Source organism: Bicyclus anynana, chromosome 21, assembly GCF_947172395.1.
Source record: "Bicyclus anynana chromosome 21, ilBicAnyn1.1, whole genome shotgun sequence".
In the NCBI taxonomy this organism is placed as follows: domain Eukaryota; kingdom Metazoa; phylum Arthropoda; class Insecta; order Lepidoptera; family Nymphalidae; genus Bicyclus; species Bicyclus anynana.
Genome location: NC_069103.1, coordinates 10,909,854 through 10,930,956, shown reverse-complemented (window position 1 = coordinate 10,930,956; position 21,103 = coordinate 10,909,854). Strand labels below are relative to the sequence as shown.

The 21,103-nt window shown below is 39.3% G+C and overlaps 3 protein-coding genes across 4 annotated transcripts; 1 reads left to right on the top strand and 2 right to left on the bottom strand.

Moving 5' to 3' along the window:
• The first annotated feature begins 124 nt into the window (after positions 1–124).
• LOC112043495 (L-threonine ammonia-lyase) lies at positions 125–8,250 on the top strand. Of its 2 annotated transcripts, none has more exons than XM_052888061.1 (9): positions 125–1,211; positions 1,483–1,553; positions 1,779–1,911; positions 2,342–2,493; positions 3,072–3,234; positions 3,716–3,871; positions 5,751–5,887; positions 6,688–6,913; positions 7,536–8,250. In XM_052888061.1, exons 2-9 carry the CDS (start codon positions 1,504–1,506, stop codon positions 7,668–7,670), a joined length of 1,152 nt encoding a protein of 383 aa, XP_052744021.1. In that variant the 5' UTR covers positions 125–1,211; positions 1,483–1,503; the 3' UTR covers positions 7,671–8,250. The 2 variants fall into 2 exon arrangements, with proteins under 2 accessions (XP_052744021.1, XP_052744022.1); XM_052888062.1 differs by having other exon boundaries at positions 125–1,398.
• LOC112043497 (40S ribosomal protein S25) lies at positions 8,246–10,132 on the bottom strand. The gene is made up of 4 exons (XM_052888189.1): positions 10,118–10,132; positions 9,820–9,912; positions 9,436–9,619; positions 8,246–8,364 (listed from the first exon to the last, which is right to left on the bottom strand). Exons 1-4 carry the CDS (start codon positions 10,130–10,132, stop codon positions 8,285–8,287), a joined length of 372 nt encoding a protein of 123 aa, XP_052744149.1. The 3' UTR covers positions 8,246–8,284.
• Positions 10,133–11,847: 1,715 nt separating this feature from the next.
• LOC112043493 (peroxisome assembly factor 2) lies at positions 11,848–20,974 on the bottom strand. The gene is made up of 10 exons (XM_024078949.2): positions 19,725–20,974; positions 19,308–19,415; positions 18,809–18,942; positions 17,991–18,489; positions 17,644–17,811; positions 17,074–17,220; positions 16,338–16,496; positions 15,060–15,222; positions 14,004–14,143; positions 11,848–12,051 (listed from the first exon to the last, which is right to left on the bottom strand). The coding sequence occupies exons 1-10, from the start codon at positions 20,818–20,820 to the stop codon at positions 11,912–11,914; spliced, it is 2,754 nt and encodes a 917-aa protein (XP_023934717.1). The 5' UTR covers positions 20,821–20,974; the 3' UTR covers positions 11,848–11,911.
• Positions 20,975–21,103: the final 129 nt, after the last annotated feature.

Below are 21,103 nucleotides of genomic sequence, written 5' to 3'. Positions count from 1 at the left end.
ATCATACAGCTGTTGTGTCTTGTTATTTATGAGATTATAATCTTCTCTTAGCGAATTTTTTCACATTTGTAACCATTTTTGTAAATAATGATATTTCTATTTACTTTTCATCTAAGTGACCTGTAGAGATGATATATTGTAATTATTTTAATAGGAGTTAAAAAACCTTCAGCTGTACACTCTCTATTAGTGTATTACTCATTTCAGTAGACTCAACATTTCACATGGTAGCATAAATCTATTTTCCTCTGTGCGAGGCAGTAATGTGAGCAAGGTGTAGATATTTTGATACATTTCTTTGTCAACATGAGTACTTTCATACTTTTTCAAATAATTTGAATTGTTTTAAAAGTACAGTTAATTAATCTTATAAAATCTGATATCCAAACTGATTTCATACTCCTATAGAACTTCATAAAATGTGGATAAAATTAGGTAGGTAACTTAGTTCCTTAGCTCCATAGAATTATTAGATGCTTGTACCGACTCGTAAATCTATGCTTAGCTCCATTTAGCTCAGACTTGGATCAGATGAATGTCGAAGTTATGTCACTTATGTTCTCTGTCTATGCTTTTATATTTCTTGATTATTTCTGTTGAAAAATTTAAAAAATAATCAATCAAAAATGATTTTATGAATGTCAAAATAAGTGATACACACTGAGTATACTGAAATAATCATGTAAATTTATTGTAGCTTCAGACTGAATTAAACATTAATGCAAAGTGAAAAAAAGAAAATCTAAATAATTCTAGTAAATAATGGTAAGTTATAGCATTTAGGTTCTTAAAGTGTGTTGTGTATACAGCTACTTATAACATAAAAATTTTAATAAAAAAAATTCAACCGACTTCCAACTCAAAGATTAACCTAAACTAAAAAGGAAAAAATAACATCTTACCTATGTGCTACCTTCTGATCAGTTTGAAGGCGGTGCCAAGCCAGTGATGTTTTAATTAAAGCCGTTTCTGAAAGAACCACAGAAATTTTGTAATTTAAACGGCTTGATGTTGAAGATGTTATTTTTTCGTTTTTAGTTTAGGTTAATCTTTGAGTTGGAAGTCAGTTAAAAATGTAGTGCATTAAAAACTCTTAATTTTTGAAGGATGATCAAGACTTGATATCTGGGAAGCCCCACATACTATCCTTTAATGAAATTAAGCAAGCAGCTGAAAGAATTGAAGATGGGATTATACACACTCCTCTTTGTGTAAGCATAGTCTGACAAGTTCGTTGATAACACTCCCATGATATGCGGGTGACGGCCGGAAAGACTGCGCTGGTGTGAAATCGTGCGTGCGAGGAAGTGACGTGCATCAGTCTTGCGTTTTTCATTCATCGCTACACGCCCCTGCCCCGCAAATAACATCGGGAGTGTTACGAATGAAGTTGCCGAGGTAGGTTTTTAGATATTTTGTCTTTGAAATCTATGAACTGAATTGAAATTTGAATTGAGCTGAATTTTATTTTCATTATTGCAGGAAGCAAAATTAAGCAAATACATGGATTATAAGATTTATTTAAAATGTGATAATTTACAATACACAGGCAGGTAATTATTGAATGAAGACAACTTATTACCTAGTCATTAGATGACAAAACATAATCTAGATACCTATAGTATGCGCCAAACTTCTAGTCCGTTCTGAACATAAGGTGTTTGGTAGCGCAACTACAAAAACAATACTAGGTGGAGATATATTGCAACTTCAGAGTGGACTAGAACTTTGACGCATACTAAACTATCCATCTACTAATTCACTTGTAATATTTTTAGTTGTGCCGAACGTGGAATACGGAATGCGTTCATCGCTCAGCACGATGAAATGTCGCAAAGAGGAGTCATAGTGCCTTCCAGTGGAAATATGGCTCTCGGTGCTGCGTACCACGGCTGTGCTCTGAACATACCGGTAATGTTGGCATGGCAATCACCAAAGAGTATGTAGTCTTATACATATAATCATCATTAGAACCAGTCTATTTATTACAGCCCATCAATCACACATACAACACATCACACATCACATCAACGATATTCGTAATCGCTGTGTGCAGTGCAACTTTTACGAATAGGTAAAATGCGTTTAACTTCAAAGAGTGAATTAGAGTCCACTTCTAAATTGCACACGGAACTACGTATTTTTTATAACCCCGCTGGGATATGATTCATACACTGCGCAGACATACAAAGTTACAGAATAGCGCTGCTGTATTAGTATGGAGAAGAATTCTTCCATTTAATACAATGAGCACTTTACGAATAATGCCTTCCTTAGTTAACGTTTCTTAGTTAAAGTTCCCAAGTTAACAGCCTTGTGCACGCCATTGCATGACCGTTAGGTTACTGTGGTGCTGCCGGAACGCTGCCCGCCGTCGCAGACGCAGCGCTGCGCGGAGCTGGGCGCCGATGTGGTGCTCTATGGGGACACCCTGGAGGACACCGTCAGTTACACCAAGAAAGTCAATCGTGATGGAAAACATATTTTATTGAGGTGCGTTATTTTGAAATCAGGTGACGCGCGTGGTTCCCGTTCCCGTAGGAATACGGGGATAATATATAGCCTATAGCCTTCCTCGATAAATGGTCTAGGTACCTATACCTAACACTGAAAGAATTTTTCAAATCGGACCAGTAGTTCAGAAATACTGGTCTGATTTGAAAGATTCTTTCTTTGTCTGCTTGAACTGTCTGCGCTAATCTCCTGAGATTAGCGCGTTCAAGCAGACAAACAAACTCTTCAGCTTTAAATCATTGGATGGCCCCCCAAAATGAATATGTATTTTAGACAGCAATTTTTTTAGATGTCAGATTCAACGATAATCTTTGGTCAGCATACTTCTGAGCTCAAGGTCTCTAGGGCTGCTAGGCCCTTTTGACTCTGGTCCCGTTGCAAGTTGCAATATAGTTACGCCTTTAATTACTCAAGATGTCAGATTCAAAGGTAATAGTATAAAATCTATGGTCAGATGCTTTCTGACCTCACGGTCTCTAGGACGGGGGGCCCTTTCGACTCTGAACCCGTGGTATTTTGCAACCCCACCTATAGTAACGTCACTTGTCTTGTCACAGTTCCGACGACCCCCTGGTGATGGCGGGCCTGGGCACAGTGGGCGTGGAGATCATAACGCAGCTGCCGGAGGCTGACGCGGTCATCGTGCCGGTGTCTGCAGGCGCACTGCTCGCTGCCACGCTCGTCGCCTGCAAGAAGCTCAAGTGCACGTGTCTCGTTTATGTGAGCCATTGCTAAACGATTTACAGTCCTAAATCAGCCTTTATGCTATTGAAGCAATTGCTTAATCATCATTTTCATCATTATCAGCCGATGGACGTCCACTGCTGGACATGGGCCTCTTGCATGGACCTCCAAGCATAACGGTCTCGAGCCGCCAGCATTCAGCGGTTTCTTGCGATCCGCTTGATGTCTTCGGTCCACCTAGGGGGGGGTCGGCCAACACTGCGCTTTACGGTGCGGGGTCGCCATTCCAGCACCTTTTGCAATTGCTTGCACCCTGGTGGTGGTGCAAGCAATTGCTTGCGACCGAGGAAATAAAACGAGCACACGAAAGTTAAAGTAATTTCAAATTCCGCGCTTTTTGAATTGACATTGATTGATAACCGCCACCGTCATATCTACCACCACCACCATCATAAGTAAGTAAGGTAAGTAGTTAGCTTACATACATTTTTCTTAATTATACTAAATGATTATAAAGGGAGCAGAGAGCGCGAAGGTGCCGACTATGATGAAGGCCCTACAGGCGGGTCACCCGCTGCCGGTGCCCGTGGTCCCCAACATAGCGCAGGGACTCAGCGCCTCGGTCGTCGGGCAGAACGCCTTCGCTACTATCAAAGGACGATTGGATAGAATGGTTGGTTTTTAATAAGTACTTTTTGACGTTTACGAATATCCTGCATTACACTGCGAAACACAAGTTATTAGGCGCAAGGGCAGCCTTCGTAGCGCATCTTATTTCGGATATGTCATAGAGATTGCATCCGATTAAACTATTGCTTATGTAAAAATGTTAGATAGAGAGTAGCTTTTTATTTTCCACAGCATTAAGAAATCATGACCCCAGGGCCCAGGCGTAAGTCACTTACTCGTAGTTAAGGCGTTTCTTGGCAATCCTTATAAGGGTATCTAGAAAAGATAAAAGGTCTCTGGGGTTCTCATGATATCTTGTAGACAATGTGAAAAAAATACCTCCTCCTACCTCCCAATGCTTTCAATCCACAGTCCACAGTTAGGTGCCTACATATCTACTCGTAAATATAGTAGGAGCGTGAGCTGACAAAGCTTTAATAATATGTGGCCCTCCTACTGAACTACTACTAGCGGGCGCACGTGAGTTCGCCCGCCCTTCATCATATCATCATCATCATATCAGCCGATGGACGTCCACTGCAGGACATAGGCCTTTTGTAGGGACTTCCAAACATCACGATACTGAGCCGCCTGCATCCAGCGAATCCCTGCGACTCGCTTGATGTCGTCAGTCCACCTGGTGGGGGGTCGGCCAACACTGCGCTTACTAGTGCGGGGTCGCCATTCCAGCACTTTGGGACCCCAACGTCCATCGGCTCTTCGAACTATGTGCCCCGCCCATTGCCACTTCAGCTTCGCAACTCGTTGAGCTATGTCGGTGACTTTGGTTCTTCTGCGGATCTCCTCATTTCTGATTCGATCACGCAGAGATACTCCTAACATAGCTCGTTCCATCGCCCTCTGTGTGACTCTAAGCCTTCTTATGAGGCCCATAGTTAGCGACCAAGTCTCGGAACCATAGGTCATCACTGGCAACACGCACTGTTCGAAGACTTTTGTCTTCAGGCACTGAGGAATTTCGGACGAAAAGATGTCGCGAAGCTTCCCGAATGCAGCCCAGCCGAGTTGGATTCGACGGTTCACCTCTTTCTCGAAATTGGACCTACCTAACTGGATCATATGTCCTAGGTATATGTATTCGTCTACAATTTCGAGTGCAGCGTTCTCAACTATAACTGGGTGGAGCGATACATGAGCATTACACATTATTTTTGTTTTGCCCATGTTCATTTTCAGGCCCACCTGTTGAGAAACGCTGCTGAGGTCATTGAGCATGGTACTAAGGTCATCCAGAGTCTGTGCCATGATGACTACATCATCCGCGAACCGCAGTTGAGTGATGTACTCGCCATTGATGTTGATGCCAAGTCCGCTCCAGTCCAGAAGCTTAAAGACGTCTTCCAGTGCGGCGGTAAATAGCTTCGGAGAGATCACATCTCCCTGACGCACTCCTCGCTGCAACTGGATTGGCCTCGTAGTCTGATCCTGAATACGGACTGACATAGTGGCGTTTTCGTACAAGCACTTAACGCTTGGATATACCTGTAATCAATTCGGCATCTCTGCAATGACCTTAGCACAGCCCAGGTTTCCACCGAATCGAAGGCTTTCTCATAGTCCACAAACGCTAAGCAAAGCCCGCCCGCCCTTAGACCTTCTTATTCTGGTCCTCTTGCAAATTACGTCCACTAACTATGAAGTACCTCCGTTCCATTTCAACCTGTATGTCAAGAGGTTTGCCTTAAGCCAGAGGCTTAACTTGACATACTGTTTAACACTACCTGGCTATCACAGACATTTCCAAATGGGGGCAAATGTGGAAATGTCTGTGATAGCCGCAGGGAGCATCTGGCCGTAACAGATGCTAATATCCGCAGCCCTGATCAATACGAGTATAACAGTGTCATGTCCTGTCCCCACAGCTAGTAGTCGACGAGGCGTACATCGCCAAGGCCGTGATCAATGTACTGGAGCGCGAGCGTCTGGTGGCGGACGGCGCCGGCGTGTGCGCGCTAGCGGCCGTCATGCAGGGGCTCGTACCGGAACTGAGAGGAAAGCGGTAAACACACAGAAATATGTACAAATAGAGGTTCTATTATCGTTTTTAGGGGGGGTTTTTAAATGAGAAAAAAATGTTAGGTTATTGAGATCACTCGTGTCCGTCTGCCACAATCAAGTTTTTCTAAATGAACTAGATCAATTATGTTGATGTTACTGCTATTAATTCCTACGACTCAAATGCAGAGCTGAAATGGAGGTCGTTTTTGAGGGGCTAAATTAATTGACCCTTACAGATCTCCGAACTTAGGTACTCTACGCAAACCTATCACGTATTTTTGCTACTCTGATGCTTGGAATTGAAACTCTAAAAATGTCCCACGAAGCTATCAGAAAATAGCGCGTGCAGAGGTCTGAGTCTCAGGAGAGAGTCCTATCGTCCTTCTGCTCTTTGTCTTCAACGTTCTCAGCCTTAGGGCCTATCAGGCGATGCTTCCGCGCATGATCCAACGCGGACTCGGCGTCAGTGACCGCCTCTTGCGACCACTGCAAGGGGTTGAACGCATCATTAATGATCCTACCTGGCCTTTGCCTACCACGTAAAAATATTCCACGACAGCTATTTTAGGAAATAGGTAGTATCTACCCATCCAGAACGCCCTTCGAGTAGACACCTTGAATCATTCTGCCCTTTGCTTTCAACGTCTTCAGCCTCCGAGCCCCATTAATCCCCATACTTCGCCGTTCACTCAAAACCCCGGTGGGTTTATAGTGAGCGCGGAAGGATGGGGATTTCGCTGCGGTCCCACTCTGGAGCCTACGTCCAGAAAAAATATCTTAGGAATAGTCTGTTTGTTCTAGCGCGGTTTGCATAATCAGCGGCGGCAACATAGACTCCAACCGATTGTCGCGCACGATCCAACGCGGGCTCGGCGTCAGCGGCCGCCTCCTGCGCTTCGCGGTGGCGGTGCCCGACCACTGCAAGGGGCTGGAGGTCCTCGCCAGGGTCATTGCGGAGGAGCGCGCCGTGTTGAAGAGCTTGATCACTGAACAGATGTGGGTGCACACTGATATCGGGACCACTTGGGTAGGTGTGCTTTGAATGATCATTTATATTAAAAAAGCTTGCATTTTTGTATACTACAAAGTCATTTTTATTCGGCTCTTTGCTTGTATGTTAGCGATTATATTAACAAAATTCTAGATGTAAGCCGTGATATCTTTCAATTATTAATATTCCTCCCCGAAATATCCATTGGATTGCATCAATACCTCCCATACATCAATTACCTACCTGAGGTTATCCCAACTAATAAGACATAGGTACACGAAATAGTAAAATTCAGCTTTAAGTATAAAGATGTTTTTTTTTTTATAAGAATAAATTGTATCAGTGTTAAGCCAAAATTTTATTTCGAATTGCAGTCAAGCGCTAGCTCATATAATTAAAAAAATAAGTAAATATTTTGATTTTAATGTACCTTCAATACTTATTATTTTAAAACTAGCTGACGCCGCGTGGTTCCCGTAGGAATATGGGGATAATATATAGCCTATAGCCTTCCTCGATAAATGGGCTATCTAACAATGAAAGAATTTTTCAAATCGGACCAGTAGTTCCTGAGATTAGCGCGTTCAATCAAACAAACTTCAGCTTTATTATATTAGTATAGATTAAATAGTAATAAATTGAATTCACTATTTTACAGGCTAACGTTGTGGTCGAAACAGGTAACGAAGAACATGCAGCGAGTTTCAAGGATCACCTGCGAGACCTTTATCCAACCGTTAGATTTGCGATACTAGAAATTGACGACAAACACAAAAATAGTGGTGTGCATTAGAAACATACCATGTTATTAAAATTGAAACCACCACCTCTACTTTGACCATTAAATGTATGAAAGACCTCCATAACTCAATATTATTGTATAGTCCTATACATGCAGCATAATAATATAAATTACTTCTCTACCTTGTTTTTCACTGACAATTATTATGATGCTTGGCAGTACAAATACAAAGTAGAGTAACAGCTGCAAGCTGCAGAGATAGTGTCAGCATAATCTACATCATCATCAATAGCTGATCAACATCCACTGCTGGATATAGGCCTCTTGCATCAACTTCTAAACAAGTCTCAAGCTAGCACCATCCAACGGCTCCCTGCAACCTCGTATGTCTTCGGTCCACTTAATGGGGGTCAACCAACACTTTGCTTTCCGCTGAGGGGTTACCATTCCATAATCTACTCATATACACTATTGTAATAATGTATAGTCAATTGTCAACATTGTTTAGTTGAGTATTTGATCAGACTATATGAATTGAACTATTGAGATCATTACTAGTAAATAGTTTTTAAAATTACTTGAAGTGACTTAAAATATGTATAAATTGTTAAATAAAAAGGCAAAAATTTGGTATTTTTGTTTTATTTTATAACTTAAACATAATTTTATGCAGCAGGATCGTCACCCTTGGTTGCTCTTGTGTATATCACCTGGCCGTGATGTTGGACTACCTGTTTGATTAATCCTGGAACAAAAATTTTTCATTTTCTGAATATATAAAAAAATTGACATGCCTCCAACAGATAACTATCACAGACAATTCAATATAAAAGATGACAGTACGCTAAAAGAGTAGAACATATCTCAGAGTGGAATAGTCCTTAGCACTAACAAATCACCTATTTACTATAAAAATTATGTGTGCTTCAGCACATAATTATTGTAGTATATTAAACACTAACTTGCGATTACTAAACAGCAAATTAGCATAGATGTTGTTTAGAAACTGAAAGAAGTATAGATTTTCATCCTTCCAATTCAAAAATATCAATCTATATTTAAATTGACCATAGAATTTAAATATAGATTGATATTTAAATTCTATGAATTTACATACATGTATGTACATTTGTTTACTTTTACAATATTGTGAATGCTGGAACAAGTACATAGTTAACCTGATCTCATGTTGGCCACTGATGGTTCAGTAATTTCATATGCCTGCAGTGCTAACAGCTTGACATATGATATAACAGATCATGTGTTGGTCACAATGTACATGACATCATGCAGATCGCAACCAATACACAATCAGGATTATCAGCTGTCAAGCTGTTAGCACTGCAGGCATGTGAGATTACTTGATAACTGTTTAGCTCCGCACTAAGAGCAGACAGTCGGGCTTCTCTTGACTGCCTAAACTTTATCAGTCTATTTACTCTTCCACACTTTGCAGTGTATGTAAGAGACATATTCTGCATGTCCTATGAGCCTGGCAACCTCTGGAGGCATTAATACTCATACGTCCTTAAGTTCACTAGCAACCATATTTTCACATTACACATCAATGCTGCTCAGGAAATTAGCATGATAGAAGTAATTCAAAAGACCAATTCTTGTCACACAGAGACTACTTAATAATATAACAAGCTATTGTCAACAAATTGTATAAAAACAAAACGGAAATGAAAAGTTGGATACATTTTCAATTATAGTACAAAATAATAGCATCATACAAATAATAATCAATTCCAAGTAATAACGATAAGCATCTATATTGTGTTGATAAAAAAATAAATATTATTCATCTACTAACCTTTATCTCTAAGTTCAATGAGTGCTCTCCTCGCAAGGGATCCACGGACCTTCAACCTTTCAGAGACAACAGCAGGTGTGATCAACTTGTACTGTGGCACCTCCTTGTATAGCTTATCATATGTAGGCTTGTCAAACAACACTTGGTTGTTGAGCTTGTCACGAACTTTTCCTTTGGACCACTTCTGCAAAGTCATAAATCGAATGTCAACAAATCTAACAATATTATAATAAATACCGAATTAAGTTTATTACCATCAGACTCAATATATCAGTTATTTTTTGCTCTCATAGCAGTCAAGCAAGTTTGAAATAATCATTTGGTAAATAAAAATTCGACGCCTTAACATTAACATAACCTCAAATTATATATTTATGTTCGAACCTTCTTTTTAGCTTTGCCACCGCTGGAACCCTCCTTCTTCTTTTGGGTCTTCTGGGGCTGTTTCGCCGAAGACTTGGTGTCCTTTTTGGGCGGCTGAAAGATAAATACAAGTCACATTGTAATCATTCATAAAGCCACGCGGTTGAATTGTTTGGTTTAACAAATGAAAATTTTGTTGTTATTTCACTACTTTATCTAAACTATGAAAGTTATACAATTTTTATTTAATAACCAAAATAATTAATACACAGATGATTCGTACTTTTTAATATTTTATAGCTAAAAATTAACAATTCACATGAACACTCACCATCTTGAAATTGAAAAGAAAATTTTTGACAGCATCACGATCACAGATAGGCAACACAAACCATAGACTTATTCTACTCTTTGACACAAACTGACGTCCTAAGAATATATACTCCAAGGAGAAAAAGATAATAATTTAATCTACCTACACTCAGACTAATTAGATAAAGACCTGCCTTGCAAGACATTATTTTTCTGTCAAAGTATATGATCAACGATCTTATGCGATTATAAACACTGTCTCCATAGAATCGATGTTTCATAGTCTACAATCGTGTCCGTCGGTTAAAAATCTCCGTAAAAATACTTTTTTGTGTAGTTAAATGGTGTAAAAAACGAACAAAAACTGCTAATTTAGTATAAGAAATGTATGAAATCTAAGCTCGTTTTCCTTAGAAAATGGCAGAAAATTTTGTTCGTGAATTTGGATGCGATACTAGTCCTTATGTATTTAGTCTGAGCTACCTACACGAAAACGTTGGACATAGCAGCGACATTATTTCCGCATGCGAAATATTTTTGAATTAAAGTCGGAAAGAAGTCAAAAATCTCCATTTAAAAGGCAGTTTTATACATAGAGTATGAAGAATGTTTTATATGGAGACTAGCGGATCACGGACGCCCGCGAGTTCGTCTGCGTGAAATTTAGTTTTTCATAAATCCCTCGAGAACCATGGATTTTTCCGAGATAAAGCCTATGTGTATCATATAGCCACAATACCAAATTTCATCTAATTAGGTTCAGTAGTCAAGGCATGAAAGAGTAACAAACATTCCTAACATCAAATTCTTGTAGTTCTTGAAGTGTATAAAAAGGATAGCGAGCAAGCGAGTCGCAGGGATTCGCTGGATGCAGGTGGCTCAGTATCGTGATGTTTGGAAGTCCCTACAAAAGGCCTATGTCCTGCAGTGGACGTCCATCGGCTGATATGATGATGATGATGATGATGATGATGATGATGATGATGATGATGATGATGATAAAAAGGATTGTTTCAACGTTATCTAAGAACGCCATCTACTGGCTATTTAAAATAACAAAGACCATTTCAATAAGCATATATATTACAGCCGTTCTTGATGAATACTGTTTACCAACAAACAAATTAAAAATGAGGGTATAAATCTGTAGTAATAATAATTATAATTAATTGTAACTTGTTCTAAAATTAATGAAAATAAATTTGATTAATAAGCTTGGAACAATTAGATATGGTTAATAAATTTTGAACAACATTTTATAAACAAACCATCATCATCATCATCATCTCCTTACCCTTATCCCACTTAAGTGGGGTCGGAAAAATATGTCAATCTTTTCCATTCGTTTCTATTACTCGTCAACTCATCATCCACTCCTTTTACACACATGTCCTCTTTCATACAATCCAACCATCTCTTCTTTGGCCTTCCTCTCCTCTTATGACCTTCCACTTGCATAAACAAACCATATATAATTTAAAATAAATAAGTTATGAAATGACATGCATTTTCTATCTTCATTTTCAATTTCTTTGTTGGTAAACAGTATTCATTAAGAACGGCTGTAGATAGATGCTGTATAGATGGAAGCACTTATAGTTAAAAAAAAACCCCGCCTGATTGCACTTAACGTAATTCATCAACATACTTCCCAATAAGAAAAACGTAAAGGTGTTTTACTACAGATAATTAATAATTTAAGGTTATGTATTAAAGGATATCACAAATGAATTAAGATTGTTGGTAATCAATAACTGTTTATTGCTTGCTCATTTTATATTACAGGTTTTCTGATTATAAATTACATTTGTGATTGAAGTGATTCATAATATGCTAATTCTTCTTCTGTGACAGACGGCCTGAACGCTTTGACTCCTTCGCATAGCTCTGTTACACCTATTAAAACTGAGTCACTGGTGAGATCACCTTCTTTTATCTGACCTGAAAATAAAAAATACATATTTAAAAAAATTGCAAAGAGGGCCACGCGCTGTGTAGGAATCTGTAGTTGTAAGTCAAATGCCGACTAAGAATGGTGGGTTTTGTTACTAACATAGCTGGGCATTAACTCGTTAATCCGTTAACCGTTAATTAACGAAGTTAACATTTTGATTAACGGATTAACTTTTAAAAATGTTAACGGACCCGTTAACTTCCGTTAATATGCAGAAGTCCGTTAATCGTTAATCCAATGCCTACTATTTCCCGCGCGACGTGATTTACAGGTTTAGACAAGTAAGAAATTATTAAAGATTTTTTTTTCAAATAAATCAACAAATTACTATATTTATGTTAAAATTATTGATAAAATAAACTAAAAACAAATTATGGCACTTTTCCCCAGTGCTCACCTTTATTTTTCCAGTGGTAAATTTCCAATCTCACACAATGATTTAAAAATGCAATATTAACCAGTCATATTAACGGATTAACGATTAACGTTAACTTGCGTTAATTCTTCCGGAATGTAACGCTTTAACGTTTAACGAAGCTAACTTTTTTTGTAGCGGATTAACGATTAGCGAAGTTAACTATTTGATTAACGGTGCCCAGCTATGGTTACTAATAGCCACAGATTAGCACTTGGATGGATCTCTGTAGGCCTAACATGCGACCAAACGACTTATCTCGTGAAAAATAATAGATAAATAGCTACCTATAATAACGCAACATGAAAAAAATAGTATTGGGACTTCTTCGCCACCATTGGTTGATATTTTGTCTAGCACTTTTCACACATGCTAGGTATACTGAATTGAGAGATGGTGTTCTCACACTTAATATTTTTTGAAGATAATATGACCACTGAGTAGACGAAATAAATTCAATGACTTCACATGTAGGGAATTACCCTAACGAAATATTTTTTAAAGTTTTCATTTTACAACTTTGTTAGTGTGTTAAGTATGTATTTATACGAAATTTTCGTGTTCCAAGTACCAATATTTTACAACTTGGCCCTCCAGCTGGACTTCACTAACGGCACGGGTGTCAGTGTCAGTGTCAGTGGCAGTGCGTACCTGCGTGCAGCTTGTCGACGAGCGCGCGCACGGCGGCCTGGCGCGCCACCGCCACCACCTGCAGCAGGTCGGCGCCCGTGCAGCGCTCCGGCAGCGCGGCCGCCACGTCCTCCAGCTGGACTTCACTAACGGCACGGGTAGACAGTGTCAGTGTCAGTGGCAGTGGCAGTGCGTACCTGCGTGCAGCTTGTCGACGAGCGCGCGCACGGCGGCCTGGCGCGCCACCGCCACCACCTGCAGCAGGTCGGCGCCCGTGCAGCGCTCCGGCAGCGCGGCCGCCACGTCCTCCAGCTGGACTTCACTAACGGCACGGGTAGACAGTGTCAGTGTCAGTGGCAGTGGCAGTGCGTACCTGCGTGCAGCTTGTCGACGAGCGCGCGCACGGCGGCCTGGCGCGCCACCGCCACCACCTGCAGCAGGTCGGCGCCCGTGCAGCGCTCCGGCAGCGCGGCCGCCACGTCCTCCAGCTGGACTTCACTAACGGCACGGGTAGACAGTGTCAGTGTCAGTGGCAGTGGCAGTGCGTACCTGCGTGCAGCTTGTCGACGAGCGCGCGCACGGCGGCCTGGCGCGCCACCGCCACCACCTGCAGCAGGTCGGCGCCCGTGCAGCGCTCCGGCAGCGCGGCCGCCACGTCCTCCAGCTGGACTTCACTTACGGCACGGGTGTCAGTGACAGTGGCAGTGGCAGTGCATACCTGCGTGCAGCTTATCGACGAGCGCGCGCACGGCGGCCTGGCGCGCCACCGCCACCACCTGCAGCAGGTCGGCGCCCGTGCAGCGCTCCGGCAGCGCGGCCGCCACGTCCTCCAGCTGGACTTCACTAACGGCACGGGTAGACAGTGTCAGTGTCAGTGGCAGTGGCAGTGCGTACCTGCGTGCAGCTTGTCGACGAGCGCGCGCACGGCGGCCTGGCGCGCCACCGCCACCACCTGCAGCAGGTCTGCGCCCGTGCAGCGCTCCGGCAGCGCGGCCGCCACGTCCTCCAGCTGGACTTCTGGCCGGAACTTGTAACTGCAATGTTTTAAAAGTCAAAATTCATTTATTTCAACCAGGCTTAGCTCACAAGCATTTCTGAAGCGTCAAATGACAAAGTTGATAAGTCGAAAACTTAAAATTTTACGAGGTTTCCCAACGCGTTTTTCGTAAAGTATTACGTACGTAAATATATTCGTTATTCAACATTGATATAATTTATGGCAGTCTTCAGCTAACTAACCAATACTGCGGATTATGACGCCCTGAGTGAATTTTTAAACAGTTATTTTCAATAGATTGAACTTAAAGAATTTTGATCAAATATGACCTTAAAGCGAACATTAAGGCCGACTAACAAAGTATTTAGTAAAAGAAAGATTAAGTAAGAAATCTCAATTAGAAAGATACTGCTTAAAGTAAAGAATATGTCGGCGGAGCAGACTAAATTCCACTTCTGATAACGGAGAAGCCGAAGCTTCAGAGCAGGTTCTAAGCTTTACGTGTCAAGGATGGCAGATACACAAAGTAACACTATCGATCATTATCCGGTAATGATCGATAGTGTTACTTTGTGTGTTACGATCATTTAACTTACTTTACACTTACAGTTCTACCCTCTAACTACAATATTGATTAACTATCATAGGGCAGCTAGTCAAGCACGAGCGGATCTCAGACTTGCAATTGATGGCAGTAGGGTTGAGGGCCGCTTTTATGACTAGTCAATGCTCCCCATCTCTGTTGTCAAGCTGTTGCCACATGTAAGTAGCTGGACACATTGTCCACGATCATTGTATACTTTTTTTTATAACATGTACTGTGTATTAGCTGTAGGTGGGTAAAATAAAAAAAAATATATAACTCACTCGCCGACAAATACAAAAAATAAAGTGGTGTCATTTTAATGTACAAATAACTAATATTTTATATGAAAGTTATACGAGTATTCAACCTTCTAGAAAGTGCAGTGAGAACGGATGTCTTCTCCCTGAGTCCCGTGTAAGGGCCGACGTAGATGAGTTTGTCGAGTCGGCCGGGCCGCAGCAGCGACTGCTCCAGCAGGTCGGGCCGGTTCGTGGCGCCCATTATGAACACAAAGCTCGATGTATCCGCATCTAAAAAAATAGTATCTCTATATATATACAATAAATATACCTTTGGCTAGTGGATTGCTTCTGCTGTGGCTAAATAGTAGTAGTAAAGGCGTAACTTCAAGCGATTTAGCGTTCCGGTATGATGTCGTGTAGAAACTGAAAGGGGTGTGGATTTTCATCCTCCTCCTTGTTGTATGTGGGTACTTTGGTAATAAATCAGTTATGTCACCGACGCGGTCTTTGATTGTTGCTCCCGTATTATAATAGTCTTAATAATCGTAATATCTAACTGGCGACGAGAAAAATTATACCTAGTGTTTGTGTTTGTGAGTGTCGTTCAAAATGCCTATTGGAAAAATCGAGTGCTTCGATTTAAATAGCAAAAAATGGTCGGCTTACATACGACGCGTGGAACAGTTCATTCAACTCAATAAAATCGACGATGATTTGAAAGTCGCAACGTTGATTACGGTGGTGGGCCAACCTACGTATGATCTCATGAGTGATTTGTGTGCTCCTAATAATCCGGAAACAAAAACATTCGCGGATTTGGTGAAATTAATCGGCGAACATATTGAACCGAAACGATCCGACATTGCGGAGCGACATGTTTTTCGTTTGCGCCGTCAGAGGGCCGGCGAACCACTCAGTCAATACCTTCAAGCACTGAAACATCTAGCGAGTACGTGTAATTTTACAAGTTAGTCCGCTTTCATCTTAGACTGCATCATCACTTACCACCACATGAAATTGTATTCAAAGGCTAACTTGTAAACAATAAATAAACAACAAGAAAAAGGCTCCAATTAAGGAGGTCTAAGGGCGGGCAAAGTCGTAGGTGCCCACTAGTGTTTTTATATAAATTGCAGCAGATAGCAGAACTTACCGGTTTTGGTGACAAATTATAGCCTATGTTATGATAATGTAGATTTCCACTGGTATAAGAATTTTTAAAATCGGTCCAGCAGGTTTAGATCCTATTCGTAACAAACAAAACTAAATAAATTCTTCCTTTATATATACCTTTATACAATATTAGTTAGGTTAACTAGCGAAAGACCGCAAATCCGTTCGAGTGCCGCTTTGAATTCTGACACGAACATTGATATCTATATATATAGAATATAGATAAATACCTTTGCCGCTGGATACCCCGTCCACCTCCGCCAGCAGCTGACTCACGACCCTGTCGCTAGCGCCGCCGGAGTCGCCCGCGGCACCCCGGCGCGGCGCCAGCGCGTCCAGCTCGTCGAGGAATACGATGCACGGGGACGATGCGCGCGCCGCTTCGAACACTGGCCGAAAAATTCAATACCATTAGAAAGTGCTGTAGGCCACAAGACTAAAGTAAAACTTTCTTCTGAAACAAAATAAAAAGCCAAAGCGCCATCTATGAGTCTTAGGCATAACTACCTTGCAACGTATCATATAATCCTTATAATTGACATACTGGTAGTAGACTGGGCTGATAGTTAAAAATAACGAACACTGTTTCACTAAACCTGTAGATGGCAGCACACATTGCCCGATTACACTTTTCGTAACGCATTCACCGACGTATTCCTTACGTCAGAGTGCGTGAAGAAGTTTTACTTCAACAATTTTTACCTCTACTTAATAGATGATTTTAAAAAAAATAACATATTGCTTCGGAGGTCCATAGCTGCCTGAGGAAAAAAAAATTATATTAAAGATTTTTGCACTTAAAAGGCGAGACGCTGAAGCTAACTTCGTCTATTTCAAGTCGGACGATTGTTTAGGTCTTCTTTCTTGGGCCTCTTCCGCATTTTGCCACTATAATTGGCTGTTGTACATAGGTCTATTTGTTTAGATAATAATATTGATTTTATAATGCATGTTAGAAATGTTTACCTTTCCGGACATTTTCCTCAGATTGACCGATATACATATTGAGCAGCTCAGGGCCTTTGACGCTCATGAAACTGACATTGAGCTCAGTGCTGACCGCCTTGGCAACCAGGGTCTTGCCGCATCCGGGCGGGCCGTATAACAAAATACCTGGTAAAGAATGTCATCAGCACTGAATTGAAAATCAAAAAGCATTTTATTCGCTGGTAGGTTTTAAGGATCAGGTATAACCCCAGAAGGTCATAATTGACTTGGTTAATGTTAATTTATTCTTAATTTTTAATTTGAATTGAATTTATTATTTTTAAATTATTTTGATTGTTTAATATTCATTTTGTAATTTTAGATTTATTGTTGTAATTATTATTTCTGATTGCTCGAGAAACGAATTGGGAAACTGTAATGTTTCTCTGGGCATATTTCATGTGTATAAATAAATAAATAAATAAATAAATAATAAGAAGATCAAGAAAAAAAAACTGTAAATATTATCTCTTTCATTGCACAAATGAAGCGCATTTCAGCTGCAAATGAAGACTGACACTTTGATGAAATTTATAAATAAATACATACCTGATCTTTTTAGGGAAGACTTTTTAAATAGATATGGAAATTTGATTGGAAATTCTATAGTTTTTAATAATTCCTTTTTCAGTTTTTCCAATCCACCTATATCTTCCCAGTACACTTTTGGTATTTTTGGCGCGTCCAAATGTTGGCTTTGTAGTTTCCTCATACATTCTGAAAATAATACAAATATTTTTTAAGTTTACAGTTAACAGGTATTTTAAGTATTAAAATTACAAAAATATGCAGTTCTGATATGGAAAATTTGTGTATTTGTGTGTTGTGATAGAAGTATAATAAGTTCTTGGATGTTTTGTGTAAATCCAAATCTTTATTATTAATCTGTAACTTACCTAAAGCATTGCTAAAATCTTCTTCTTGTACAAGCCGCAAATTAGGATCACTAGATATAAGGGAACTTCCTTTAGTCTGATTCAAATAAGACTCCCTCATTGCAAAGTGAATAAGTGTATCCAAGTCTCCATACACAAAAGTTTCAGTCTTTGATGCCACTCTATATAAGACATCTTTTAGGTAGCTATTTAAATGTAAACTTTCTTCGCTACCAATGTCTATACATTTTTGGTTTGTATTATTATTATCGCTTACAATAAAACCCATAGCTGATGCATACCATAGTAAGAGTTTATATCTTTGGTCAACATTTAGTGTTGGTATGTGAAATTTTTCCAAAAATATTCTCATCATGTTCGGTTTCAAGTCCACTTTTTCAGTTACAGCTATGAATATGATTGGATGTTTTGTGTAGTTTTCATACAAGTCTGTTATCGCTGTGACAAAGTATTCCATAACTCTAAAGTCTTCATTGTTTTCTGCATCAACTGCTAAAACCTGTTTAGTGGAAATATTATGGATTTTAAAACACATTCATAAATAGATTTTTCTATCAGTCTTGATATAAACATGAAAATTGATCAGTGGCACTAAGGAGAAAGGTAGCTTGCCACATGCTATTATGGCGATTCTAAATTTTTAAGCAAATTGTGCGTGAATCCCAAAAAGGTTTCCGTATGGTATGTAAGCAGACGCTAAGTTTTGTAAATGGAATTTTGACAGTTATGTTGCATTTATTGCCAAGAATTACAGCTTGATTTTCACGATGAATATGCACAAGAATCTGCAGCTGCTTTTAAAATAATTATTAGCTTACCTCAAAATTATCTAACAAAACTATAGAAGGAGCAGCTGCTTTTGCTTTTTGTATCATTGAGCTGATCTTGCTTTCAGTTTGCTTTGCCGTAGAGTTTTGTATACTATTACAGTCAATATGTAAGGAGTTGAGACCTGAAAGTTGATAAATAGTAATCAATCAAAATTATTATTTTTAATACATTCACACAAGCAAGTGACACTACTGAGTTACCATTTAGGACCGTCATTCTCTAGGTTATGTTCACAGAGAAGCAAAAAGCTAGGCAGAGGAGAGAGGCAGACAACTAGTATCTAAAATCCCATCACCCAACTTTTCGCCTGTTGACTGGGCCACAGGAATGTTTTGAGATGTAGCTGATCAGAAGTACTACCACCATGCTTATTTTTGTCATCAAGCAGCATTGGGGTGGTCTGATGGGTATGGTTTCCAGTGATAACTCAGGCACTAGGCCTTAATTATGCTACATTCACTAACTACTGTCAAAAAAAATTTATACCATTGCACTTAGCCAAAGTCTTCACCAGCAAATGTCTTCCAGAGCCAATAGATCCTGTGAGGAGCAACATTGGAATAATAGGACTTGACAGCGAGGCAGATAATTCATCTGTAAAAAGCAAAGATTTGTTAAGGAGATTTTTCAGCACTGTAATAAATTTTTCAAGTCACATTTTATTGATCAAGATAAAATTAACAATAGTATAAAATGACAAGAAAACTAGCCTTTAGGTATTTACAAACATTGTGAAAAAGTTTCTGTTTGTGTCTTATTAATATAGTTATACTGAGCTACTAAAAACTTATTCTTACTATTTTATATGGGATATGTCTCGTCAGAAAGATATTTAAAGAATTATATATACTTTTCAACTTATAGTTTACTTTCTTTTCTAAAGTTGTACCTGTAAATGATTACCTATTTCTCCTGTTAAAAATGGGTTAATAGCTTCTTGAATTTGGTTGAAAATGTGTCTCAGACCATCAGGGCAAGAGTGTAATTTAAACAGATTTCCTACTGAATTTTCTATTTCAAAATATTCATTTTTTGGTTTCATTGTGTGTGTGTTCTCACCCAGAGTTAATTGAGTTACTCCTTTAACAATATAATATGCTTTTATAACTTTGCTTTTCACTTTTGGTTCAGTCTCATCACCTTGAAGTTTTCTACATATGAAGTAAAGTTTTTTAATAGATTCTATCATATCTAAATATTTATAACTATACTTGGATATTATGCATGGGGTAAGTTCTATCCCTATCACATCATTTAGGCTTACAACTTTAGGTATTTCAAAGTGGTTGCTTAGCACTTCTTTTAGAAAATCATTTTCCAGATCATATTCATTTACTATCAGACTGACTTCTGCAGTGGCAGCGATTTTTGGTGAATATTCTACTGAAGGAATTGGATGAAATGACACTTCTATATCATTCTGTTCACCTAATCCAAATGAGGATGCTATACTTAAAAATTCATCCTCATTAGTGTAAGCTGTATGCACATAATTTGATCCAATCAGAGGTACAATTCTTTCGCTCTCTATAGCTTCTGGATTGGAACATGTCCAAAGTTTCTTGTGAATTTCAGATGTTATAAAGTCGAGGTTATATTTTAAATTGTCTTTTTTGCTGTAGTTTTTATCTTTAAGTCTTTTCTTCATGTCAGGTGCTAGTTTCATAATTACCCATAACACTCCATTGTCTTTATAAAAGAAATTTTCAACACTTAATTGTATAAACTGGTCTGTTGGTATAATGATACATTTGTGTGAGAGAACATACAGATTTTCCTCTTCAACGTGCTTCTTGACAAGAGACTTTGTAACGTTTTTTGGAAGGCATTTAATTTTATAGATATTCATTTCTTTGTGACTTAACAGACCTTTATGGTAATAATATCTGTACTTAATAGCTAGGAAGACAAGAAATGTGTGAATATTGAACTTTGGGTACACAATTTTTAAACATAACTTCAGCACCCATAACTGCAATGAATAATTCTCTTCTTTCATAATACACTATTTGAGAGCAACTTTATTGGGCTTATTGATTTGCTATTTTCTAAGAGCCGAATCATTCAAGATTAGGGAATTCTATCAAGGTATTTAATGGTATTAAAATAAAAGTATGATTACGAAAACTGATAAGAATATTTGGGTCACCGACAGTCTTGACAAGTTGAGTGTTTTTGACATTGACATGTTTTTATTTTGATTGTTATGTTTTAATAATCGACTGGCTCTGCGTTCTAGCCAGTTTGACATTATGTAATACAAACGGCAGAACTTAGAGCCG

Coding starts and splice junctions, on each gene's coding strand:
- LOC112043493 (XM_024078949.2), bottom strand. CDS start 20,820: ATGAAAGAAGAGAATTATTCATTGCAGTTATGGGTGCTGAAGTTATGT. Junction 19,416..19,724: donor ATTTTTAACAGGAGAAATAG/GTAATCATTTAC, acceptor TGCTTTTTACAG/ATGAATTATCTGCCTCGCTG. Junction 17,812..17,990: donor AGATTTTAGCAATGCTTTAG/GTAAGTTACAGA, acceptor TATTATTTTCAG/AATGTATGAGGAAACTACAA.
- LOC112043497 (XM_052888189.1), bottom strand. Junction 9,620..9,819: donor GTGGCAAAGCTAAAAAGAAG/GTTCGAACATAA, acceptor ATGACTTTGCAG/AAGTGGTCCAAAGGAAAAGT. Junction 8,365..9,435: donor CATTGAACTTAGAGATAAAG/GTTAGTAGATGA, acceptor TTTTTGTTCCAG/GATTAATCAAACAGGTAGTC.
- LOC112043495 (XM_052888061.1), top strand. CDS start 1,504: ATGGATTATAAGATTTATTTAAAATGTGATAATTTACAATACACAGGC. Junction 1,554..1,778: donor AATTTACAATACACAGGCAG/GTAATTATTGAA, acceptor TAATATTTTTAG/TTGTGCCGAACGTGGAATAC. Junction 6,914..7,535: donor CTGATATCGGGACCACTTGG/GTAGGTGTGCTT, acceptor ACTATTTTACAG/GCTAACGTTGTGGTCGAAAC.